Here is a 27437-nt window from a genome sequence, read left to right on the forward strand (position 1 = left end):
AATTATGCCAAATTATACTGTATGGAGCGTCTCAGACTACAACTTCCACCATGCATGTTGGTATTGTGGGGAAACAGTGCAGTGACAGTCATGGCAGGTAATATCACTGTCAACTATCATTTATGCAAATTGGGAGATAAGGCCCACAGGGTGTCCCCGAGTTCAAAGTGTCGGCATTTGCATACAGACAAAGGGGCGTTAGGAGAGAAAGGGCTGAACTTTGCTGACCATTATCTCCCAATTTGCATAAAACTTCGAGAGCATATATCTCAGTGCTGGAGCGACAGATTGAAACAAGAGTTATGGCTCTGGATTCAGGGTAAGGTGCCCCATAGTTCAATGCCAAAGAAAGGGTATGCTTTAAAAAGGGTAAAGCATATGTACAGCAGTCACTGCTACCATTATCTAAAATCAATGTTCATTTTTGTATTTTATTTAGGGAAATCATGAAAAACATTTTGGGACTACTGTTCGCCATCTGCATTAGGACAGGTAAGAGGATTTGGGTGTCCATACTATGCTAAATAAAGTTTGAAATGTAGAAACTGAATTAATTTTAGGACTGAAATGAGAATATAGAAAGAAAAAACAAAGGAGACAAAGAATACAACTAATATTCAAAGTAATGTCTGAAATTGGAGAAAGCGGTTTGCTGTTTTTTCTAAGGAAAATGGTACAGTTAGCCATATGGCATCCACTGGTTGCTATGCGAATGGTCACCTAAATTGGCGGCTTGCCAGTGCATTGCCCGGGTCTCATAAGTTACATACCTATCCTGGCACCCGTTCTAGTGTTGTTCTTGATCCCAACATTATTTCCGTCTTCCCATTTGGATTGAATGCCTGGTACCTCTTGTCCAGCAGGTTTATGCAGCCCTATCTCAGGGTAACATAAACTAGTGACAGAGAAGCTGAACAGATTGATGTATCACTTACATTGTTCTGTACAGCTGATCCAGAGATCTCCTCCTGAATAACATGGACAATAAGTAGTCCTCTCCATTATGTGCATGAGCCTAGTAGTCCTGGATATTCATGAGAAGCAAAAAACTCCACCCACCAGTTGCTGATTGGCAGTTATTTATGCATGCTGTGTATAAGCAGTCAGCTGTCAATTAACAGCAGGAGGGCAGGGGGGAGGGGCAGAAATCCTATTATCCTGCATATTAGGAGAACGGCTGCACAGAATGATGTAAGTAATACACAAATGTGTTCAGTATTTATGTCACTAGTTTATGCTACCCCCATTTAAGGTGGCATTAACCTAGTGACAGATTCCCTTTAAACTTGTCTAATTCTTAGTGCAGTGATTGGCTGAGCGTCTGACAGCTCAGTCAGGCAGCTCCGGAGCTGATGCTGCGAGCGGGACCCAGGGAGAAAGACTGAGTGGAGGAGAAGCCCGGACAGGTAATGTATGCTGCTCTGCTTGAATCGTCGGTCGTCCCACGCACCGCTATTTCACTGCAGCAATGCGCGGTTGGCGAACGATGATTTTAGGTTTAAACCTAAGTGAACGATCAGCCGATGACACGATCATCGGCTGATCGTTGTCTCTATTCCACCGAGCGATAATCAGCCGAATCGGGCCGAATGCGGCCGATTCGGCCAATTATCGCTCACGTGGAATAGGGCCCTTAGACAACTTTGACAGATTTATCACAGGGTATCAGGCTGATTCAGGATGTAGATGTCTTTAACTCTAATGTAGAGATCATGAATAGATGGAGGAACAGTATAGCATTTAGATGGAGTTATATGGAGGGGTAGTCTGGTAGAGGTGAAAACTAAGTGATTGGGTCCTTGGTGGAAATATCAGTTGTACTCATTGCTATTCTGGGCTCTTTCTGATCTCTCACACATAGGCCCAAATGGAACATAAAATAGCCATAGATGATTGGCATGGGACAACCCCTTAAGGTGAATAACAAGTGTAATGGTGTACGTCTTTAATACTTTAGTACTGACAGCTTTCTTCTTCTCTTAGGACTCTGTGGTATTTCAGACTGTCTTGAGTCTCCAGGTAAGTTATGTTGCCATTCAAAATGTCAGAACTTACGGTCCATAGGTCTGTTCTGTACTTTCTATGTTTCTTAAAGAAACACGTCCTGGCAAATATTACAGCATTTTAAACAGTTCTTAAAGATATTTTTTTTCTCAAGTATTCATCATGTAGTTGAGCAGTGATTCCCAATTCTAGGCCTTACATAATCCCAACAGGTCAAGGTTTCAGGATTTCCTCACTGGGTTGTCTCTTTCACTTGGCCTTACTTGGCCGATTACCAACCATTCAAGCTGATAATCGTTTAGTGTAATAACGTATGTTGAAAGGCAATAATCAGCCGACATGCACAAAGTCTTTCAACAGGCTGAAAGATTGCGATCATGTTAGCAATGGTCTGCAGCATATCGCACCGCGCAACAGGAGTGGCGGCAGCAGGCTGCCACTAACTTCAATGGGCCACCTGAACAATCTAAGAATCATTTGAGCAGCCCCTTCCGCTCCTCCCTGCTCTCTGTCTAGCACAGGCAGCTAGCAAAGAACGAGGGGGAGAAGAGCGCTTAACAGACAGTTTGGTGCCTACTTCCCCCTGGAAAATTGTGCCGTGTAATATGGCTTTTACTGTTGGATTTCCCTACAAATCAGAGCTGATTACTGGTGGTGCCAGCATGGGAACACTTTGCAACAAAGGGCCTACTAACAAGTAGGGATTATCTATAGCAGAGAACCCCATTAGGATTGTGTATCTGAAAAAAATGTCAGTGTATTAGTAATGGCCACTAAGGATGACTGTATTGGGGAGACTTAAGGACTGAAGGCAAAATTCCACCGCTATTGGTCCGTGTGAACTGGCCCTAAAATTAGATTACATTTCTCTGTAAAATGTCACCTGCCTTTTCCCCCCACTGTAGAGACAAATAAATGGTGTGAGATAAGAACCCACAGAACAAGATCTCGTAGATACCGTATATGCTGCTTGTTTAAAGAGAGCAACGAGTCTTCATTTTTCCAAAGATAAAGTAAAAAGTGGAAAGGAAACCCTAAAACCCGCAACACTCAAGAAACTGATAATCATTCTGGTATTTCCCTCAGTGGTCTGTCACGCTATACAGCGATACAGGATGATATAGAAAACCGTCTAGTGGAGTGTATTAAAGAGGTAAACAAGATTATGGAGCAAATTGTAAAACGGCATGCCAGTGGCTTCAGTGTTTCTTTTATACATACTGGTGTGTAGGTTCAAATACAATACATTCGGAAAGTCTTTTAGTTTTTTGTTATGTTGCCTTAGACAAAAATTTAAAAAATTCTCCATCATTCTGCGCTCAGTGACCCATAATGTTAAAAATCTTTGCAATTAATTAAAAAAAAAAGAAAAACTAAAATTTTACATAAAGTGTTTGGAACTATCACAATGACACTTGACATTTAGCTCCTAATCATCTCTGAGATGTTTCTACACCTTGATTGGAGTCAAACGTTATAAATTTAGCTGGTTGGACAGGATTTAGAAAGACATACAGAGGAAAAAAAATAAGCCATGAGGAGGAAAGAAATGCCTGTAGAGCTCAGAGACAAGATTGTGTGGAGGCACAGATGAACAGATTCTGCTGCTCTAAAATTTCCCAAGAGCACAGCGGCCTCCATATTTCTGAAAGAGAAGATGTTTAGAATAACAAGGACTCTTCCAAAAGTTGGCTCTTCCACCAAACTAAGTAATAAGGGAGGAATGGCTTTGATCATCAAGAACCCAATGGTCACTCTGGCTTAGCCCCAATTGAACTTCCTGGTCAACCATCACTGCAGGGCTATATGAAAAAGTGGCCAGAAAGAAGCCTCTCCTCAGTAAAAGACACATTAAAGCAACCTGGAAGTCTCTCAGACTATGAAAAACTAAATTCTCTAGTCTCAGGAAACCATGATTGAACTTTTTCTAAGCAGATAGGTGATAGGGAGATAAAACAAATGATGCTCTTGGCTGAAGTGCCACAGCTCAGCCACAGCATGCACATCTCCTCCCCCACATCTCCCCTCCCTGGATAATTAAAGTACAAGTAGAGTGTGGGAAAGAAGAGGCATGCATACAGAGACTCAGCAGCAGTTCTATGGCACTTCAGATTCAAAAGAAAAATGCAATTTTATAACTCTGCACACCTATCTGCAGCTCTATACCTGGTACCTACCTGACAGATTCCCTTTAATGAAAATCTTAGTGCTCTGGACCTCAGACTGGGCCGAAGGTTCACCTTCCAGCTAGGCAATGACCCTAAGCACACAACCATGGAGACTGGAGGTCAGAATCACTGCCAAAGGTTCTTCGACTAAGGGTTCATTTACACAGAAAGATTATCTGACAGATTATCTGCCAAAGATTTGAAGCCAAAGCCAGGAACAGACTATAAACAGAGAGCAGGTCATAAAGGAAAGCCTGAGATTTCTCTTCTTTTCAAATCCATTCCTGGCTTTGGCTTCAAATCTTTGGCAGATAATCTTTCTGTGTAAGTAGACCCTAAGTCCCAAGTAAAGGGTCTGAGTACTTATGTCAATGCGCAATTTTAGTTTTCTCATTTCAATAAATTAGCAAACATTTCTAATATTCCGTCATTATATCATAAAAGGGGATTCTGAGTGGGGAAACCCTGTGACATCCGTATGCTCCAATAGTATATATGGACATTGGTCACCTTGCCATGCCAATTTTTAAATGTTTAAAACTACAGTTTTACACCAGACGTTATAATATTGTGCTCAAAAATGTTGTGAATGGAATGTTCTCTTATAGATGCCAGTTGGAACAACGGGATATATTGTAAATCAGTTTTCAGCTCAAGGGGACATTTCAAACATGTAAAGTGTTCTTGGTTGCCGTATAATTCTTCTATATCATTGAATACAAAATACGAGTTACATCTAATGGGGTAAGTTGATTGAACATTGGTCTTGTGTCAAGTCCATAGAGGCATAGACATAGGGGGGATTTACGAAGCGTGCAGATTCGCCCCTTCTCCCTGGCGTACGCCTCCTGTATGCCCCGCTCGCCCTATGGGTGGGCTGGCGGAGCTTGCGGGGGCAGAATATGGCGTGCCTCATTTGTCATTATTTATACCTGCTCGCAGGTGTAGATTTTGTACGCTGGGCGCAGATTCAGGCACCCGGATGGCCAGAGCGGGGAGCAGGTGAAGTATACGTTCCGGAGGCCGGGGGTAAACTCTGCCCATAGAGTTTACTGAGCAGGGATTCACAGTGGATCTCGCTGCGAATTCGCCCAGTGTGTTTGTACCCTAAAGTTTTTTTTTTCCAAAGTAGCACATCCCATCATAGTGTCAATTATTCTACTTAAAGGGTTTCTCTAGGATTAGAAGCTTTTTCCCAGAACAGCACCACACTCCTTAGCGTGGGTGTTTTATTGCAACTCAGTTCTATTGAAATTAATGGAACTGAGTTGTAATACCACAGACAACCGTAGGACAAGAGTGTCACTGTTTTTTTTTCTAATTCTTTATGTTTAAACTACAAAGATCTGATCTGTATCGTCCCCTAGAACAGAAAGGAGTTTTTCAGGGGTGATGAGAGCTGGATGGCAAATCCCATATAAAAGCCTTGTCTGTAGTAAGACCAGGCCCGGACCGGTAACCTCCTGGGACCCTTTAAAGTTTTAGGTAAACATAATTATGGAAGAATAGATATAAATTCATATATTTTGTATTTTAAGGTCTGGGCAATTACACTGTGACGTGTTTGATACAGATGACACCGACATGATTCTTGAGAGTGAATTGCTGGAAATTGATCGGGTGACAACTATTTGGGTGTCACATGAGATTCCCGATCAGCAGTGCGTGAAAACAAATAGTTTCTCCATTGTACCACAAGGTTAGTTTATCACATTAGGGGAAAAAATCATGATGTCTCAATGAATGTAGAAATAGTACAATGTTACAAAAATGACTGCATTGTTACAGCTGACAATGACCATAAGAAATTTCCTGTCTGCCAACTGAGACGTGACTAACTATAGGGGGTGCAATGGCTGCAATTGCATCTTGAGCCTATAATCTGGCATAATATGACATCACTGAATTCGGCGACATCATAATCGTTACTGTGCCTGCCTATATTACCCTATTAACCACATTATTCTAATTCTGCAACCTCACTGTGTGCATTAACACTTTCACTTTCTATGGACCATGTCATCCCTGGCTATATACATATAACAAAGCTTATAGCATTATTTGCATAGCTACGGCACCACTTTGAGCACCATCATGCCCGCCATCACTATCCTTATAATTTCCCATAGATATCTTATTTTATAGATAATCTATGACATCACTATGTCCATTATCCCTGTATGGTGACTTTACCGAGTTTATTGTCTATGTGGTGTGGAGCCCTGTTATAGATTTTGCATTGGGGCTCAAAACCGCACAACAACAATGAGGAACTGAAGCCACTGAGCCTTACCAGAAGGGGAACCTAAGCCTGCAGTAATCCATGCATTTATTGGTGTGGCTGCATTAGGAGCACAGTCCATGACAACCAGAGATATATTTATTTATTTATTACTTGTATTTTTTTTTGTAGTCAGTTGTCAGTCTCCAAATATCCGATATGCGGTTCACTCAGGAAACTTCCTAAGATTTCAGCTGGATGATACTGGACAAGTGAGATATCGAGAAAGCAATACATCTGAGTGGCACACTGTAAGTGGTGAGAAGAGTCATTCTCCACAGTCATTTAAAATACTCATGGTAAAAATCATGAAAAAAAATGGTGACATCATACTTATTGTATTTAGGTAAATATTTTTATTTTTATTTATTTATTTGTATTTGGGAGCATCAAGAACTAGAGAGATACTAAGACTGGACAAGATTTTATAGGCAATTTTACAATTGAAGACTAATTTCTTAACTTATAGAAAGTTGTAAAATGACTTATATTTTCTGGGGAAATTATGCATACTGCCTTCCTGTGGCATAAAACAACCACTGAGCCATATGTACCTGACCCCTCCCCCTCTCCACACACACCCCGCTGCTTCTACTGAGTGATCTTCCAAAATGTAAACAAAATTAGCTGCAACAGCGAGGGTTGGGTGAATATACCTGTGCAATTGTATTTCCGTAATTTGGATAATGAAAGATTCAGCATATTTTTTTGTGTGTGTCATCCTATTTATTGATCTTCCAGTTGAGCAGGGGAGCAGGACATCGGTGGATCTGCTAGATCGGGGCTTGTTAACTGGACCTATTAGATGGTCCGATAATTGGGCAGTAAGGGTTGCATGGACATCGTTAGTGATGTCCATGCAGCTCTTGCCCAAACACCTGATCCCTTACCTCTCCCCGCTCCCAGTCTTCTCTCCTGTGCTCCGCAGCTTCCTGGTCCCAGCGGCAGCAGCATCTGAGATCTGACAGGCAGCTCAGATGCTACTGCCGCCGGGATAGAGAACCTGCGGAGCACAGGAGAGAAGACTGGGAGCGGAGAGAGGTAAGGGATCAGGTGTTTGGGCAATTGTCAGCCGTATTACACGTAGCGATACATGGTCAATGCCCAGCGATTTTAGGTCCAAACCCCAACCAAAGATCAGCCAATAATCGTTTCATCGCCTGATTGTTGTTTCTATTACACAGAGTGATAATTGGCCAAATTGGCCCGATTCGGCCGATTATCACTCAATGTAGTAGGGCCCTTCGTTTGGTGTCTGGTGATGTACCTGGTGTAATGGTGTGTGTGCGACTGAGAGTCTAGACACATGAATAACTTGCAAACAGGTAAACGTTACTGAAAGTCACTCTTGAACACTCTTCTAACAGAAGCTGGTCTAAAGAAAGATCATGTGACCAAAGTTCCATACATCCTTTACACATACAGTCCACCAGTGGTGGCAGTAAAGAGTAATGTTTTAACTCGTGCGCATGTGGAGTGCCCTTGACTAGTCACTTGCTAGATGGAAACATGTGACACCACTACTGTGTGGTTGGTCAGAGTATAGCTCAGCCAGATGGTAAATTATCGTGATGCCAGTGCCAGATGGGCACACAGGTATGAAGGCACACCTGCTTTTAGTTTAGAGTGGCAAGCTTTACCCTTTTCCCTGTGGTCAGTAACCTGCCGGGCTGTGAGAGGGTCCCTTGGGTACTTATCACGTTTGTCCAGACTAGAGTTGTGACCCACCTGGACTATTGGTACCACCACGCACAGAAAGGGGAGCTGACCCAAGGATGTGGTGTTAACTGTGTAGGTGTCAGAGTAATAATCCAGTTATCATGAATAAATCTTCTTTACTGTAGAAATACTTTATAGAATAGCTGATAGCAGACTGTAGACTTGACGAAACAGAATCTGTGCTGAGAACCTTTAGGGTAGTAGAGCTGAGAATAGTAGAGAGGAGTTTGTACTAAGAGTCTAGAACAATTGAGAGGAGTTTGTGCTTAAAGAGGATGTACCACCAGGTACATCCTCTTTAAGTTGAACCCACGGATCGAACGGCGCCGTAACGGGGAAGCCGATGCTGCTGTCTGTTTTTCGGACCGTGGCCCGGTTCCCCTGCACGGCGCCGTTCTATGCACCGGAACCGGCTGGTGCTCAAACACTGGAGGCCGGATGGGCCGCCCCCAATGGGAGGGAGTTCCCTCCCCTGTATGACGCGGCTCCATTCATTCTAACGGGGGTAGCCCGGCCTACCTCCAGTGCTTGAGCACCGGCCGGTTCCGCTGCATAGAACGGGGCCGTGCACAGGAACCGGGCCGTGGTCTGAAAAACGGACTGCAGCACCGGCTTCCCCGTGACGGCGCCGTTCGATCCGTGGGTTCAGCTTAAAGAGGATGTACCAGACCTTGTTACCTGGGTTGAGCAGAGTGGACAAGATTTCCTGGTGACAACCGCACTGCGAGATAGAGTATGTAGGCTTTTAGCAACTTTGCTCTATCCATATCAGTTCCTCTTGTTATTAGAATACTGTCCTGCACTTTTAGACTTGTTCTCGGAGTCGGTTGGGGTGATTTCTGACTTGTCCTCTCCTTGGAGTAGCTTAACACTGCATAGTGTGTAGTTGTGTGGTTGTATTCTTCCTCTCCCTATGTGACAACTTTCTACAGGAGGTGTAATATCCCCTGTGAGTAGTGGAGAAGAAAGCATAGAAAGAAATGAACATAGAGATAGGCGGAGAAGAAGTGAGGGTTCCAATTGGTGCACAGATTACAACAAACAATAACCCTTTAGTTACCTGCAGCTGTGCAAAATACAAGTACAGTTACATACAATAGTGGCATCTTGTGGTAAAACTTAGTTACTACTTCATTACCACAGTTACTTGAGGACAGACTTTTGCGAGGGGTGTAAAACACTAGTAACACCCATGGTGGGATACCACACACACATCCCTACTACCTCAAAGTATGCAGAAATGCCAGTTTGACATACAGGATGGCAAGTTATACAGCTTTCTTCAGTCGCTGAAGAAAGCTGATCAGAAGAAAAGAAGCACATTGCTCAGTTAATCATGTCTGTGTCTTCATTTTCATGATTAGTGGCATCAATAGGACATATGAATTTAAATTAAAAAATAAATATATATATATATATATATATATAGTGTGTCTTGGTGTTTTCCTCCATGTTCTGATTAGAGATTAGAAAATTTACCGTAAATTCAGCCATAGGAGACCTATGACTCTCATTCTGGACTTTTCCAGGCTGCAGACTAAAGCAATCAACAGCCGAGGCATCCGGTTCAGGTTCGGCCAAACTTATAATAAGTTCACTCATCTCTGGTTCTGCTATGTAAGAAATAGACTAAGGGTAGCTTCACACACACCATATCGCAGCGGATTTGATGCTGCAGATCTGCAGCAGATCCGCAGCAGATTTGATCTAAATTACTTAACACAGCATCAAATCTGCACCATCAAATCTGCTGGATCCTGTATGTGTATATGCACCCTAAAAAGTTTACTAAATGCAATTGTCCTCTTGTGATCCTAAGTAATATTTATTTAATAATAAATAAAATATAAAATGAGTCTAGTGAAGAATGATATGATTTTTTCCCTCCCTGTAAACAGATCAACGTAACAGACAGACCAGCCAATGTGTCATTGTCAGGGACACTACTACCAAAGTCATATGTTATGCAGCAAAGATGTCTCAGTGAGTTTTGTTTTCACTGCAAATGGGAAAATGAGGTAAAGGTTCCACATGGTAAGAACTTTGTTCTCACTTTACACATGGATGGCTTCATTTACATCCTCCTGAGCAGTATAGGGAAAAGGAAACACTATTGTTTTGTTTTGTTTCTCTTTCTTACTTTCTTTCTTATTTTGTTTTGGTGAATTACATTTTTGTCAGGGACACTACTACCAAAGTCATATGTTATGCAGCAAAGATGTCTCTGTGAGTTTTGTTTTCTATAAAGGTATTTTTGGCCCTTTTTAGAAAAGGCACCAATAGCAAGCAAGGGCAGGAAGAGTAAGAAAATAAACTATACTTTTTCCTTTTCTTGCTCCTGGTCCAGCACTGCCACTCAGGTCTTCCCAGTAGACCTCCCATGATGAGATCCCCTTACATTCAACACAGGACATTGAAGCCAATTACTGGTCTCAATGGTCACTGACAAAAGAAAGTGCATGTGACCACTAAAGTCAGTATCCAGTTACCATGCACCCACCCCTACTGTGGCATGAAAAAGCTAGAATTGAAAGCCACGAAGTAGGCTTCAGCTGTCTTCTGTTCCCTGGACAGTCCCTTAGTGATCAGCTGAATACTCATTGGCCGACAGCTGTTTCCCACATCAATTTACTAAACATGTACTCTTGGCTTGTCTGAAGTTGCACGTATTCTCAGTGGTAGTGGAGACTTTCAGACACCTTTCCGCCACCCCTGGCAGTGGCTTATCTCCTGTGAGATGTTAAGGGTAAGAATAGTCAGTCATGTTAGATTTCAATATTCCCAATTCCCAATTCCCATTCCCAATTTCCTCAGAAATCAGCTGTCGGGAAAGTCTGCACACCTGTCTAGTCTGTTAATCCTGCTGAAATTGCTTCAGCTAATGGTGTGTTTACACAGACAGATTTATCTAACAGATTTTGGAAACCAAAGCCAGGAACAGACTAGAAACAGAGAACAGGTCATAAAGGAAAGACTGAGATTTCTCCTCTTTTCAAATCAAGTGCTGGCTTTGGCTTCCAAAATCTGTCAGATAAAGCTCTCTGTGTAAACGCACCATAACATTAATCTATATGTGGACACCTAAAAATGCAGAGTTATGCAAAAATGACGTCCCCTTTACATTTTATGTTACTTTTTTTTAAAAAAAATATTTCTTTGGTTATTTATTTTAGAATTAACAGGAGCCCCAGATATCATGGTCACTACCAAAAGATTCTCACCAGGCAAACAAAGACTTACTATTGAGTGGAAGGTACTAAGGGGGGAATTATCATGGCTGCCCTTGGCACAGACCCAGTAAAAATAATGCTTATTTTCTTTTCTATTTTTGTATTATACTGGTTCTTTATAATAAATACTGAAATGCTTATTTTTGCATAAATCTACGATAACACGATACCTATCTATATAACCAGGGGAATACAAATGCTTTTTCGACCCGTTAACCATATATGATGTTTACTTCCCTTTTTTTGCAGTACATCGGTTATAAGTATGTGGATGGATACAATGTTACGATACAGAGACTCCCAAACAGTTGTGGTTACATTATGACCTTTAACACAACCGATACTAAGGTCTCTATAAACCTTTCTGTGGCTTTCTTTAATGTCTCAGTCACAGCTTACAATAAAGCAGGGGAGTCTAGGTCTGCGAGCACCATGGTCCCACTATTGGCTACAGCAGGTATCACCCCGTCAACTTTTACATTATGTTTATAAATTGTGAACTTGTTAAAGTGAAAGTACCAGCAGGTACATTGCCTTGTTTTCTTTACATTAACAGACCTCCATGGGGATGCCGGTGGTGCAGTCCTTTTTCTGAGCCACCACCAGGTTCCTGTGCACAGCGCCAGGCTGTTCCCAAGCACTGTCCCGTCCTGGAGCACTGGGGCAGGCCCGCTGCCCCCCAGTGGGATAAAAACCCCTCCCCTCTGTGACCCGGCTCCATTGATTCTGATAGAGCTGCGTCACAGAGGGAAGGGGAGATGGTCACACTAGGGGCCGGCCTGCCCCAGGGCTCCAGGGCAGGATGGTGCTCAGGAATAGACCAGCTCTGTGTGTGGGAACCAGGCAGCGGTTCCAAAGAACGACAGTAGCATGGGCATTCCGCGCCAGTGCCAGTCTGCTGATGTACTTGTGGTGGTACTTTCGCTTTTTATACCATATTTACACTATTGACAAAAAGTTTAGGATATTTGGCTTGCAGGTGAAATAAATTTATGGAAAATGTAAAAAGTTCACACTACAGTGATATTATATTGTGACAGTGGAGCATTTAAGTTGACACAGAAAAAGGCATAAATACATTGATCCCACACTAAACAATAGAGAGCATAGAGAGCATTTATGTTTAAACATTTTATTGGGTTTTCACAAAATATAAAATCCACAGTGGGAAAAAAAACAGTGGTATAGAAAGAGAGCATAAATTTATACTACCTCAAATTTCCTAATACACTCCCCTTTCTAACCCAATGACTACGTTCCTTCTGGGCTCAAACTAAGCTAATGGGGGAGAGCAGGGGTGGGTTACATGATAGGCAAGAGGCTTATACGCCTGGGATAAGACCCACTGTATCCCCCAAGATGTGTATTCATCTAAGTTTGGAGATACATACATTGTGGTAGTAGACATAGTACCACTAACCGCAGGGGCAGGATCTGGCTAGGTAGTCTGGTGGTCACACTGGTGGTCACATCTATTAAGGTCTCCTTAATAGATATTGGAGTCCTTTGACTCTGACTCTCTTTGCTCTGCATTTGATTAGCGGTGGCTGCTGAAGTTGGATAAAGCCCTAAGGCTATGTGGAAATCATGGATATAGTCATTGGCTGTATCCATATTTTCCAGACAACCTTAGAGCTTTATCCAAGTTCAGCAGCCCCAGCTAATCAAATGCCGAACGATCAGGTTTGGATCGACTCAAACCCGGTTCGCTCATCTCCAGTGGTGTGTAGACTGAGATTTGTCGTCTCTTTAGCCACTTTCTGTTGGCAAAGCCCGTCCAGAAGTCCATCAGGTCCTGAATTGCAACAAGGAACTTTTAGCCACAATCTTATCCTAGCTGACTAGTAGTATTGTCCTCTTGACCATCTGGACTTTGGAGCTCAGCGCTGCACACAGAACATGGTGTCAATCCTATTATTTTTTTAGACGTAGATATTTGTACAGACATTTGTACTAGGGTATTAGGAAATTTCCCTTTGTCCTTCTAATAATCTGACCCTGGTAATCTAAAGCAGCCTTATCTCTTATCCCATATGACTATAAATATATATTTGTATACTTTATACATAGTGTCATTGTAAACACTATGTGTTGTCACATGATAGCACATTAAATTAGATATACTTTGCATGTGTTGTTTCCTTGCAGAGTTTCCAGGAAAGATCAGCGCTCTCTACAGAAACAACACAATATTCCTCAGTTGGAGTCCATTGTTTGAATGTGATTTTGCAGTAATAAACTGGGGCACAAGCTACTCACAAATGGAATCAAGAACCATTATGGACAAAATAGAAAATTATTCCATTCCAGGTAATTGTCTGTCTGTCTATCTGGCAGGACTTTGCCTGTCCGGCCGAGAAAGCGCTGATTTTCTGGTTATGTTTCTGGTTCTGTTGTGCAATGTTCATAGCTCTGTCTGAACACTTGCTTGTTTTTGTCTGGGTTGTTCAGCCCCACCCACTTCGCCTATGTTTTGGCAATCTTGGAGTTAACACTGCAGTTTTCCCTGCCAGTCAGACTGTACATCTCTCAGGTGTTTTTTGGGGAATCAGAAGCCCAGTCCAATCAGCTCTGGACCGAACCTCTGTTCTCCTGTATAGTGTTTGTCTGTCTGATTTCCCATTGCTGGTTATTGAGCTTGCTTTCTTCTTATTGCTATTGCCTCACTTTTTTGACCTTGCTTTGTTCTTTTGACTCTCCCTATTTGCTGACAGCCCTGACCTCTCAGCTATACCTTGACTTTGCTTTTGGAACGTGTTTTGTACTGCCTACCCATTTTTGTTTCATCCGAACTGCTGACCATTCTTTATTGTGTTGTATGTCTATTCGATATAGGGACAGTCGTCCAGTTGCTCACTGCTGTTTAGGGCAGATCGTGGCAAGTAGGCAGGGACAGTGGGTGGGGATAAGCCTAGGGTCCACAGTCTGTGTCTCCTGTCCTACTTTGCTAATGACTGACCGTAACACTATCACAGTCAAATTTGAGAATGTTATATACCTTGCATAAATGTGCAGTCAAATAACTCAGAATACAGTACACATTGTATAAATTAATGATAGAAAACTGGGATATATATATATATATATATATATATATATAACTCAAAACACAACAATCACTGAGCTTAGGGAGATCAGCAAAAAGATTTAACGGAAGAAGAATCGCCATTAATACGAAACCCTTTGCTAAGGGGGGACACCTAGTGGAGAGATCACCAAATGATCCTGAGAGGTAGCCACTCCTGTGTTTTGAGACGCAATATTCCTTCACTGTCAGGGATCTAATGCCAGACTAGTGTATGCTATTTCTGACAATGTCTTGTTTGAGACAAGTTTTTGAGAGGATAAAATTGTAGTTGCCTGCAGTAAAAGGGAGCTAAGAACCCTCTTGCACAGTGTAATTTATGCATTAAACACAATAATAAGTCCCTTATTTGATTTCGCAGCACCCCCTCTTCTTCCTCCCTCCCTTTTTATTTCCTTCTTCCTCGGGTCCATCTTTTGGTTCCCTTCCCCACTCTTCTCTTCCTCACCGCCTTAACCCCTTCCCCTCCTTTTTCCCCAGAGAATATTCCAAGTGTGTACTCAAAAAGATCAAAAAGATTTACAGATGTATTGGATTAAACACTCAGGTCCATTTTATTATTGTTTGATGTAAGGATGTGATGTGCGAACCAATGTTGAAAACTTATAGTCTTGTATTAAAATGCAATGTATGAATGTAACAGATGTTGACTGTGTTATATATATATATTTATATATATATATATATATATATATATATATATATATATATATATATATGTTTTTTTTATATATATATGTTTCCAGGGCCATTTGAAGCAATGAAACGCTACATGATCACAATTCACTTGTATGACTCCTGTCGATGTAAGCGTTCTACAGAAGAAACAACATATGGACTGATCTATATATACACAGAAGAAGGAGGTATGTATTACATAGGTGGAATGACTTACTGTATACAGTGTATTTTATCATCAACACTGATGGGAACTGCTGGATTTTTGTCAACCTCCACTTGTGTTCTTGGAGATATAACCTGGCACCAGAGCTATCTGGCTGTGACTTATGTTGCCTTCTCTCCCTGGCTGTGGATTCTTCAGTTAACAGTGGATGACAGTGGAGTCTCAGGAAACCCTCATACACTATATGCGGTGGGTTTGGCTGACAGAAGTATAAACTTATTAGCACCTTTAGGCACCTTTTACATGGGCAGACCACTAGCCGATATAAATCTTGTGTCGATGTGTGTTCCTTAGCCTTTCAATGGTGCAATAAATTGAAAAGCTTGGAATCATCAAGGAAAGTATTAGTTCTGTTCAGCACAAGTTGACAATGAAATCTTGAAAAGATTTTGCACAAATGCAGAAGTGTAAAAAAGAGATTTGAAGACGATATAACCATGATGGATAGTGGACATTTAATTTCTATAATATATACAGTATCTGCCTCTTAATTACAGTGACGTCACTCTGGGTAGAACCGTTAGATGATTGACCTAGACATTGAATTTTTCATATAAACTAAATTGTTCTAGCTATGACTTGACCCCTGGACTGTAATTCTTTCAACACACGCGAGCAGGAAGTTGTAGACAGTTCCTTTATCATTCATGCTAGACAGGAACTCCACGGATGACACACGTCTGGTTTTATAGTAACTGACATATAAATAGGAAACTTTATATCTATATATTTTCATGGCATTGTCTGTAGTATCTTAGTAACGTATTACCTTTATAATCATTCCTTTTTTTTTTTTTTTTTTTTTTTTTTTTTTTTTTTTTTTTAGTTCCAAGAACAGGTCCGCGTAATGTAACTGTGAGAAATGTCACCAAGACCTCAGCTGTAATAGAGTGGGAAGAGATCCCTGAAGATGACTGTCTGGGATTTTTGTTGGGCTACAGAATTTCCTGCATTGATACTTCAGGGGGCTCCAGAATAGGTGATGTAAACCATTGTTATGACCCAAACAATGGAGGCTACTGCAATTTTTTTTTATTTTTTTTCACGACATAGTAGTAAGTACATTAGAATATATATATATATATATATATATATATATATATATATATATATATATATAGGTTTCCAGAGCAACTTTGAGTATAACAACAATAATAATACAAAATACTACAACATTTAGGGACAAGCGATAAGTTAAATATATATTTCTTGCCTCTATAAAGTCCATAGGATACTAAAGTACAAGGCACTGTGTTAAAGCTGTGTTCGGCAGGTGATGCAGTTATTGTCCTAAAAAACTACTTTTAAACTGGCAGCCCCGTGCCCTCCGGGCGTGGCCTAGATTGTGTATGCATTAGGCTGGCACAACCTCTCCGTCCCTCCTCCCCACCCTCCTCATTATTAGGAATGCTCCAGGCAGATTGTCTCCTATTCCCCACCTGTGACAGTCTGGCACATGGGCTGGATCGTTAAGGTACCTGTGCAATGTTCAGCATGCAGAAAATGTTCCAGTGGCATTCCTAATGATGAAGAGGGTGGGAAGGAGGGCTGGTGCAAAGGTTAGGGCATAGATATTCTAAGCCACGCCAGTAGGGCACAGGGCTGCAAGTTTAAAAGTTGTTTTTAGGACACTAACTGCATCACCTGCCGAACAGACCCCAGGACAGATCTTGGATTAAAAGCAGCTATCCGAAGGTACAAGTGGTTTGAAGGGGACAGATTGTGGGGACAGAGTCGCATTCAGACCTCCATGAATAAGGCTGTAGATGTCTCAGAGATCAGCATATTGGTTTCTCAACTGAAAATTTTACTTGCGGTGGACAGAGTACATGCCGAGAGGTATAAAAACCAGATTACGAAAAAGGGTTTCTCCCCTTGCTAAACTTTCACTCTCTTGCCAGATTCATCAACATTAGGCCAAACATCATCAGAAATGGCCTATGTTCACACATGTTGTTTGACACAGCCATTGTTTTGAGTGTCAAACAACGGCCACTGTATTACGTGTTCCTCTGCCCAATATTGCATTATTGGCCATAGGAACATTCTTTTCCACCCATAGAATCTGTTCCTGTTGATGAACGAACAGCGGGAATTTTCAGGTTTGTTCGAAATTGAAACATCGGCTTTTCATTCAAATCCGATGGTTCGAGTACCTGACAAATCCCGCTATTCGATCATCTCTTATCCTGTTCTGACGTCCACAAATATTTCAAATAAAGAATGAGAAGCATGTGGCTGTGCGCGTCACTCCCCGTCTCACTACAATCTTCTTCTCACTGCAGAACACGCTGTTGTAAGGTTCCGATTAAACAAAACAATTATCGTCCGTACCTGGCTGATTACCGGACCATAATCGTTTGGTGTAATAGCCCATGTTTAAGAACAACGATCAGCTGACATACACAACGACGGCTAATCATGATCTTTCAACATGTTACAAAAATCCTGATCATGTCAGCGACGGTCCACTGTGCGTTGCTCCGTGTAATAGATACTGACTTCAATGGCCAGCCTGGAGGTCTATGGATCAACTCCTGCAGGTAGACAAAGAAGCAAACAGCCGCATGCTTCCCCTTCTAATGGTGACGGATGTAACACCCAGTCTCTGTGACATGTCAAAAGTTTTATTAAATGACAGGGACCCTACCAATCCTAAGGACGGGTCTGGTCAGTGACAGAGATGCAAGTGCATGCTTGGCTACTTACCAACTACTGGTATTGCTGACTGTGACTGGTGAAGACTTTATAGTCACTTTAGTATTTAATAACAATAAAGAAAACCTGACGTTGTAATCTTTAAGGAAATGAGAGAAAAAACGTAAAACTGACTGTGGTTACACATTTCTTATCATCTGCCATCTAGAACATTTGCGCAGCTAGTAAAGAAAAGTAAAGGCAGCAGTATTTGAGTTAGGTTTCTTCTATCTTACTTATCTCCCATATGTCTCTGCTGTGGCCTGCTGAATAAACACATTGCGGCTCCTTACACAATGCCTTTAGATAAAGCGATGAGTGCGGTTAAAGCCCACATACAAAAGTAAATGGGTTCATAACATACGATACTGCACCCAATCTCTCAAGTTCAGCCTTATGGAGGTCATATAGACATGGATTTGGTCAACCCTCTTCCACACCAGTGACCCATACCCTTGGATGTACTCCCGCCTCCCCCCACTCATTCGCAGTTCACAATGTAAGGCTTCCTGGATATAACTACTTATCTCCATTTCTTCTCCAAATGCTCATTTAGAATAGTGAACTCCTTCCACTATGAAAAACATGTATGCCATTCTCTCAATTGTTTATTTTGTAAATTGTCCTATCGATACTGTTCCCATGATTCAGCCTTGTGTTAGAAATCTAGTATTGATTATATCACCAATACATTTGGATGTTTACATCCTAGATATTTTCCTGAATGTCTCAAGTCCAAGACATTATCAGCTTGAGGGGCTGACAGGCGGTCACAAATACAAAGTGACGGTGTCCGGAGAGACAGCGGCCGGTGTGGGAGAACCAAGTGTGCCTCAGGTGATCCAAACTCTCACCTATGGTAAGAGCGATCGTCAGTGGCTTCAGATTAGTTTGTGACCTCTGTTCTATTTATTGAGTTTGTACCTTTGGTTAAATTTGTCCAAGGAAACAATGCACAGAATTCAGTTGCAATTGGTGAAAACAAAACCAGAAATGTGGCAAGAGGAGAAACATCAGTCTTTCCTTTATGACCTGTTCTCTTTTCATAGTTAGGGATGTTCAAACAGCGGAAAATATTAGGTTCTATCGATCTTGAACCTTGTCGAACCTTCCGCATTTGATTCCCGATGCCTTCCAGTTCCGTGGGGAAGGAGGACACCCTGGAATTCCGGGATACAGACTATTACCTAGGCTGAATCCCGGAATTCCAGGCGGTTCCCGGGCACGCTCCTCCTTCCCCACGGACCGGGAAGGTATTGGGAATCAAATGCGGAAGGTTCAACGAGGTTTCAGTTCAATAGAACCTAAGATTTTCCACTGTTCGGTCATCTCTATTTATAGTCTGTTCCTGGCTTTGGCTTCAATAACTGCAATGGGAAATCTGTCTCTGTAAACACACCCATATTCTGGAGTAATACTTATTTAATTTGTCTTTACCCACTCTGACCCATTTCAAAATATTTTGTCCCACTGAACAATTTCTTTAAAAACACAGGATGCTGGCAGATGTAGCTCAATGCTGATATCAGTAAGGAAGGAAGTAGCCAGCTGGTCTTCTTACTTGAGTTATCCAGCAAAAATCCAGGAAAGGTTTTCTATGGTAATTTACTTCTGCTCTGGAAAGTTCCTGTCTTGGACAGAGATGTCAGCAGAGAGCACTGTTTCAGGCTGGAAAGAATATACCACTTCCTGCAGTACATACAGCAGCTGATAAGCATGGGAAGACTTTAGATTTTTAAATAGAAGTAAATTACAAATCTATATAACTTTCTGAAACCAGTTGATTTGAAGGAAAAAGATTTTCACTGGACAAGCCCTTTAATAGTCATCAATATATCTGTGGGCTTGGGACATGTATCTGTTCTGTGTACACCCTGAGACACACCCTGGATGGGCGTCAATTGTTAAGCAGTAAATTCTCATTACTAATCTAGCTATTGTAGCCTTAAAGCGTAACTGTCATTTCAGGGTCATTTTTCTGAAAACATTAAATATCAACAGTACAAGAGATTTTAAGAAACTCTGTAATAGGTTTTATGTACTAAAAGAGTTTCCTTCTGTACTGAAAAAGCAATCTCCCAGCCTCCCCCCTCACATCAAATGAAGCAGGATTTCTGTCTCCATTATGTGGCTATGGAGAGGGGAGGGGCTGTTAGGAGTGACTGAGTATGGAGCAGTCCTGCACAGCACAACACCCTGCAATCTTCTCTCAGTAAGTTCATAGATAAGCACTGACCTTTCTGACTCCAGAATCCTGCGTTTTAGGTGCCCAGAGAGTCTACAAACAGCTGATCTTCATGTCACCTCTTCCTGCTCCCTCATCTCCCTCAGCCCCTCCCCCCTTCATAGGCTTACAATGGAGAGAGCAGAACCCGTCTTCACTGGCTTCTCTGTAATGAAGACGTGTTTGCCTGATAATGCACAGATAAGAAGTCAGGGGGGGAGGCTGGGAGATTGCTTCTTGAGTGCAGAAGGAGGCTTTTTTGGCTGATAAAACCTATTACAGAGTTTCTTAAAATCGCTTATACTACTGATTTCTGCAATAAAAAAAAAACATGACAGTTACGCTTTAAAGTAATTGCCACTGGTGATTCCAGACGTTTCAGCAATAACTGTTTCCAAGCATAAAACCATATACCTGGTTTCTATCTTCTCTTTCCTTGTACAGGTGAAGCGGAATTGCGAACCATTATAATTTTTACTTGCGCTGGATTGATTATCAGTGCCATCATTCTGGTCAGAGCTTGTGCCTATACAGCTCCCAGGTATGTGTGACATGGACTCCTGTGTAGAACAATGAAGTGTAGGACTCGCACCTATACAACCTTATTGTGGCTGTTTTAGAGATGCAGGAGTTCTCTACAGTACATCTGTGTGCCACCATTTTCATATGAATTTTGGAAATCCAAGAGAACATCTATATGTATATAAGGAGGTATTATCGCTGAGAAGTGTTGCTTCTTATAGGGCGTATCTCCATATATATTGAGTCAAGTACAGCTCATCATCTGTGAACTGCTCTACCAGCTGGCTCATATTCCCTCCATACTGTATCAGGCAAAATAGGACTTACCATACCACATTGGATCTTAAAGGGAAACTATCCGCAGGTTAGAAGCATATCCCTAGTGGGCATGGGGTGCTATGGATGAAGGTTAGATTTCTTACCTTCTTCACCCTTGGCACAGTTTCCTTGCTATAAGGAGTTTAATCCTCACGCTAATTAGGTATTTTGGTGAGCTGGGGGTGGGACTACCACCCCCTAGTGCACTGATCCAGCCTGTCTCCCAGCCAGCTCTGCTGATATTCATTTGGAGGGGTGGGTCAATTGAGGTGGGGTAATGCCACCCACAGTGCACCAGATGCCTAATTAGCATGAGGATTGAACTGCTAATATAACAGAAATGGCACCATGAATGACGCTAAAAACTAACCTTCATCCTTAGTGTAGTACAAGCTAGATACTTCTAAGGGTATAGTTCCCATTTAAAGAGAATGTACCACCAGTACATTGCTTTGGGTTTTTTACATTAACAGACCAGTGCCAAAGTGGGGATGCCGGTGGCACGGTTCTTTTTTTTTTTTTGAACCACCACCAGGTTCCCGAGCACCAGCCTTGCACAAAGCAATCGAGCCGCGCCACTGAGGGGAGATCGTCACACTCGGGAATAAACCAACATCATGTGCGGGAATCAGGCGGCAGTTAAAAAAAAAAAAAAGGATCGTCTGGGTAATGTGCATCCTGGCAACAACCTGTTTTGTACCAATAAGTACTTCTTCCGGCCAAGGCAAGTTTGGTGAGCGCTGGCTATTTATTTTTCTCTAGGCTCGGATTGTATGGCTTGATTAGCCTCAGCACCCCATAGTCTTCTGTCCAAAGTCTTTAGTGTCTGACTATTTGCTCCATGTAAATATCACAGATGTCAGAATAAGTACCTTTGGTGCCGGCTCAGAACTTCTACAACTGTTATATGTATTTTTATGTTGAAGTCACATGTGACTAATATACTGGAATTGCTATAATGTTTTGTTCATACAGAGCAAAGAACTGGTATTTTCCAAAAATCCCTAATCCAAAGCACAGCCGCACTGTCAGGATCAGCGAAGCAGCCGGCACTAAGGTATGTAACCAAATATAGCCGTAAATGTAGCTGCAAATATATTTCATCATAATGTATATATAAATAAATGGACAGTACCGAGATCTTTCTAGTAATCTTTTTATACCTCGCCCTACAGTCATGACAAGGAGGCATCCTATATATCTAGATCAGGGATGGGGAACCTGCAGCCCGCTGCTGCCAAACTGCAGTTCCCATCAGGTGTGGACAGTCTTTGGCTCAAGCCTTTTATATAAAGTCATGTAGTGTTTCTAGTCTTACACGATGCTCTGCCTCCCCTTTCTATGTCAGGACTGGCCAGAGCAGGAGAAGTCTGCATTGGGGCCTTACTGCTGCTCCAGGCAGTTCCTGATACAAACAGAGGTGGCAGCAGAGATTAACTTGTCTATAAAAGAAAGAATACACCTCTTCCTGCAGGGCTTACAGCAGCTGATAACTACTGAAAGGCTTGAGGTTTTGTTTTTTTAAATATAAATAATTTACAAGTGTGTATAATTTTCTGGCACCAGTAACTTTTTTTTCCCTTTTAAAACAAAGATTTAGGTGTTAAAGAGTACCTGACATTAGCAAAAACTTTTGATAAGTCAGAGACATGTCAAAGATTTTGGTCAGGGTGTTTAGACTGTGACCGATCAGGATAACAAGCCAGGAGAATAGAGCTTAGTGGGTTCACTCAGTGTTATGTGACCTAGATGCAGGTCTACTGGGCTGTAAAGGTAGTCACAAAGTGGGGAGAGGAGTGGGTGGCAGCACAGTCATCTCCCTGATCATTCTACTGATCCATAAGACCAATAAAAACTTATGATATGTTTTTATCATTGACAAATACTCTTTACAGCAAATTTACCATCAGGTACATTCGCTTTAAAGGGGAACTCCAGGTAGATCTCCAGGTTAAAAAAAAACCTTCTATAGAAGCAAATAGCATTACTTACCTATCTATCCCAGCTTTGAAACTACCAAAAATCAATTTGTTTTTGTTTTTTTTTGTTCAGCATTGTGTGGTTGTACTTCCTGTTTAAGCAGTCGTACACAGTACTACAGGTTCCAGAATGCAATGCTTTCCCTCAGCTGTTCATCAGAGTCCCCCACCCTGCCCCGCCCAAATTTGTTGCAGAATATCTAGGCTGTGTTCATCCACTGCAGTTTGATTGTGCTACTGAATTATTTGCAGTACTTTATCATTTCATTTTTTCACACCCACAAAGCGCTGTATTCTCTACCTGTAACATAGCACGCAGAATGCTGTATTCTCTACCTGTAACATAGCACGCTGTATTCTCTACCTGTAACACCACACAGCACCCTGTATTCTCTATCCTGTAACACCACACAGCACGCTGTATTCTCTACCTGTAACACCACACAGCACGCTGTATTCTCTACCTGCAACACCACACAGCACTCTGTATTCTCTACCTGTAACACCACACAGCACACAGATACTACCTGTAACACCACTATATTCTCTACCTGTAACACCACACAGCACCCTGTATTCTCTATCCTGTAACACGACACAGCACGCTGTATTCTCTACCTGTAATACCCCACAGCACACTGTATTCTCTACCTGTAATACCACACAGCACGCTGTATTCTCTACCTGTAACACCACACAGCACCCTGTATTCTCTATCCTGTAACACCACACAGGGCTGTATTCTCTACCTGTAACACCACACAGCACGCTGTATTCTCTATCCTGTAACACCACACAGCACGCTGTATTCTTTATCCTGTAACACCACCCTGTATTCTCTACCTGTAACACCACACAGCACGCTGTATTCTCTACCTGTAACACCACACAGCATGCTGTATTCTCTACCTGTAACACCACACAGCATGCTGTATTCTCTACCTGTAACACCACACAGCACGCTGTATTCTCTACCTGTAACACCACACAGCATGCTGTATTCTCTACCTGTAACACCACACAGGGCTGTATTCTGTACCTGTAACACCACACAGCACACTGTATTCTCTACCTGTAACGCCACACAGCACACTGTATTCTCTATCCTGTAACATCACACAGCACGCTGTATTCTTTATCCTGTAACACCACACAGGGCTGTATTCTGTACCTGTAACACCACACAGCACACTGTATTCTCTACCTGTAACGCCACACAGCACACTGTATTCTCTATCCTGTAACATCACACAGCACGCTGTATTCTTTATCCTGTAACACCACACAACGCTGTATTCTCTACCTGTAACACCACACAGCACCCTGTATTCTCTAGCCTGTACCACCACACAGGGCTGTATTCTGTACCTGTAACACCACACAGCACGCTGTATTCTCTACCTGCAACACTACACATCACGCTGTATTCTCTACCTGTAACACCACACAGCACGCTTTATTCTCTACCTGTAACACCACACAGCACCCTGTATTCTCTGCCTGTAACACCACAGCACGCTGTATTCTCTACCTGCAACACCACACAGCACCCTGTATTCTCTACCTGTAACACCACACAGCGCACACTTACTACCTGTAACACCACACAGCACCCTGTATTCTCTACCTCTAACACCACACCGCACCCTGTATTCTCTACCTGTAACACCACAGCACGCTGTATTCTCTACCTGCAACACCACACAGCACATTGTATTCTCTACCTGTAAAACCACACAGCACGCTGTATTCTTTACCTGTAACAACACACAGCATGCTGTATTCTCTACCTGTAATACCACACTGTATTCTCTACCTGTAACACCACACTGTATTCTCTACCTGTAACACCACACAGCACACTGTATTCTCTACCTGTAACACCATACAGCACGCTGTATTCTCTACCTATAACACCACACAGCACACTGTATTCTCTACCTGTAACACCACACAGCACTGTATTCTCTACCTATAACACCACACAGCACGCTGTATTCCCTACCTGTAACACACAGCACGCTGTATTCTCTACCTGTAACACCACACAGCACACTGTATTCTCTACCTATAACACCACACAGCACGCTGTATTCTCTACCTGCAACTTCACAGTGTATTCTCAACCTGTAACACCACACAGCACACTGTATTCTCCACCTGTAACACCACACAGCACGCTGTATTCTCTACCTGTAACCACACAGCGCACTTACTACCTGTAACACCACACTGTATTCTCTACCTGTAATACCACACAGCACGCTGTATTCTCTACCTGTAACACCACACAGCACGCTGTATTCTCTACCTGGTACACCACACAGCACGCTGTATTCTCTACCTGTAACCACACAGCGCACTTACTACCTGTAACACCACACTGTATTCTCTACCTGTAATACCACACAGCACGCTGTATTCTCTACCTGTAACACCACACAGCACGCTGTATTCTCTACCTGTAACACCACACAGCGCTGTATTGTCTACCTGTAACACCACACAGTGCTGTATTCTATACCTGTAACACCACACAGCACATTGTTCTCCTACCTGTAACACCACACAGCACTCAGTTTTCTCTACCTGTAACGCCGATTGGAACTTCTTTAATTTAAAAAAAAGAAAAAATCTTTTACTCTACACGCACATATTATGATGAAGCATCTTTTATCTTTGAAGTTCAGCCCCACAATAAGGACTTCATCAGATTATCTTTCATGGGATATACTGTGAAAAGACGCTGCAGTACTGCAATGAAACTCCAACATGTGTGAACACAGCCCTAATTTCACTGCAGAGTTTTGCACAGTAAATTTGTAGCACCTGCTTCTGGCTGGTCAGAGATGGTAAATCACTCAGGGGATTTGGGGGGTCCAGCCAAGCCTCCTGTGACATCACGCCCTGCCCTGTCTGCATAATCAGCCTGTGCTCAGCAAACACACACAATGTGAGACAGAGGCATGGAATCTTTGTCTCCTAAGGGGGGAGAGCAGAGGGAGCAGGAGACAATGTAGATTGGCACAGAGGCCATTTTTTTCACTTCCTGGATTTCCATCAGCTACTAGTGTGGCAGAACCACACAGGTATGGTAATACATTATATAGACACATCTATATAATTTTTAATGTACTTTTAATAAAAAAAAAACAAGTTGTCCCTATGTGGAGTTCCCCTTTAAGTGTTGCATATCAATAGAACGACACCGGAGCGGAGAAGACGGTGCCATGGCCCTTTTTTCGAACTGTGGGCCGTCCTGCCTCCAGTGCTTCATCCCCAGCTAGTGCCCAGTAACAGACTTGGCTTCCCCGCGCGGGTGCCGTTCTATTGATATGCAACACTTAAATCGAATGTAACTGATGGTACATTTGCTTTAAGCGATAGATAAGATTTCAATATTTTCTCTCATGCATTTCCTTAGATAAATTTCCTCTGCTGTGTTCCCGTACTTTACAGACTTTGCTCATGCAGTCATCGCCATTTGATGAAGAGTCTTCCTTTGACCAGCTTGGTGTGGAGGTGACTCAACAAGTAGAATCTATACCAGTAGAGGCAAACAACCAGGAAATGGATAATGGTGTCTTGGTGAACACCTCTACCCATCAGAAGACATCTCATGCCTATGCAGTAAATGTAGAAGATTACATCAACAAGATGTCTGTATCTGAAGCATTCCAAAGGATGCCAGTAACCGTTAGTTATGTACGACAACAGCCTTCAGCGGTATAGAGGTAGCATGGTGGTGAGTGGTTGTAGATCTCATTATCCTCTGCATCTAGTCATACTACTTCATGACCACAGTTCTTTTGAAGTGTGTGCATGTAGTCATGACTATGAGTGGCTTACATAAACCCTGCATATTGTGTTATTTTTAGATTTTGTTGGGCTTTTTAGGTTTAGACTTTTAGCCCCAAACATTTTTCATGCATTTTTTATCACTTTTACAAAACTTTTGATGGAAAATTGCATGAAAATACCCATAACTGTACAAAGCCAGGGATATTTGTACAATGTTAATTGTGGCATCTTTCTATTGCACATGTATTTTTAGAGAAATATTGGTGTTTTAATAACTTTTCTTGTGGTTTTAAAAACGTTTCCCAGTTTTTACAGTTGACGTAGCCTGACACTTCTTGATTTCTCCAGCTCACTTTTTTTAGCTATGCTGTATAGAGCGGGAAAAGATGTGGATAGTATTATTATACCCTAGACATGCAGCTAAGGTGCTGTATGCATCCCTCCTCACTCTCTGGTCTCCAGGGAAGGGTGGCTGTACTAAATCTCTTCCTGAAGACTATAACAA

At 42.1% G+C, this 27437-nt stretch overlaps 1 protein-coding gene across 3 annotated transcripts; it reads left to right on the forward strand.

Annotated features, from left to right (window-relative positions):
• The first annotated feature begins 444 nt into the window (after positions 1-444).
• Positions 445-27209, forward strand: LOC138787410 (interleukin-6 receptor subunit beta-like). 3 transcript variants are annotated; one of them, XM_069964702.1, is made up of 15 exons: positions 445-492; positions 1984-2019; positions 4781-4916; positions 5711-5871; positions 6586-6704; positions 10071-10206; positions 11346-11425; positions 11652-11859; positions 13551-13712; positions 15234-15353; positions 16218-16370; positions 18801-18947; positions 20757-20853; positions 22128-22209; positions 26591-27209. In XM_069964702.1, the coding sequence occupies exons 1-15, from the start codon at positions 447-449 to the stop codon at positions 26861-26863; spliced, it is 1956 nt and encodes a 651-aa protein (XP_069820803.1). In that variant the 5' UTR covers positions 445-446; the 3' UTR covers positions 26864-27209. The 3 variants fall into 3 exon arrangements, with proteins under 3 accessions (XP_069820803.1, XP_069820804.1, XP_069820805.1); XM_069964703.1 differs by having other exon boundaries at positions 10071-10155; XM_069964704.1 differs by having other exon boundaries at positions 26556-26759.
• Positions 27210-27437: the final 228 nt, after the last annotated feature.

The sequence above is a fragment of the Dendropsophus ebraccatus genome, chromosome 3 (assembly GCF_027789765.1).
Source record: "Dendropsophus ebraccatus isolate aDenEbr1 chromosome 3, aDenEbr1.pat, whole genome shotgun sequence".
In the NCBI taxonomy this organism is placed as follows: Eukaryota; Metazoa; Chordata; class Amphibia; order Anura; family Hylidae; genus Dendropsophus; species Dendropsophus ebraccatus.

Coding starts and splice junctions, on each gene's coding strand:
- LOC138787410 (XM_069964702.1), top strand. CDS start 447: ATGAAAAACATTTTGGGACTACTGTTCGCCATCTGCATTAGGACAG. Junction 493..1,983: donor CGCCATCTGCATTAGGACAG/GTAAGAGGATTT, acceptor TTCTTCTCTTAG/GACTCTGTGGTATTTCAGAC. Junction 6,705..10,070: donor ATACATCTGAGTGGCACACT/GTAAGTGGTGAG, acceptor CCCTGTAAACAG/ATCAACGTAACAGACAGACC.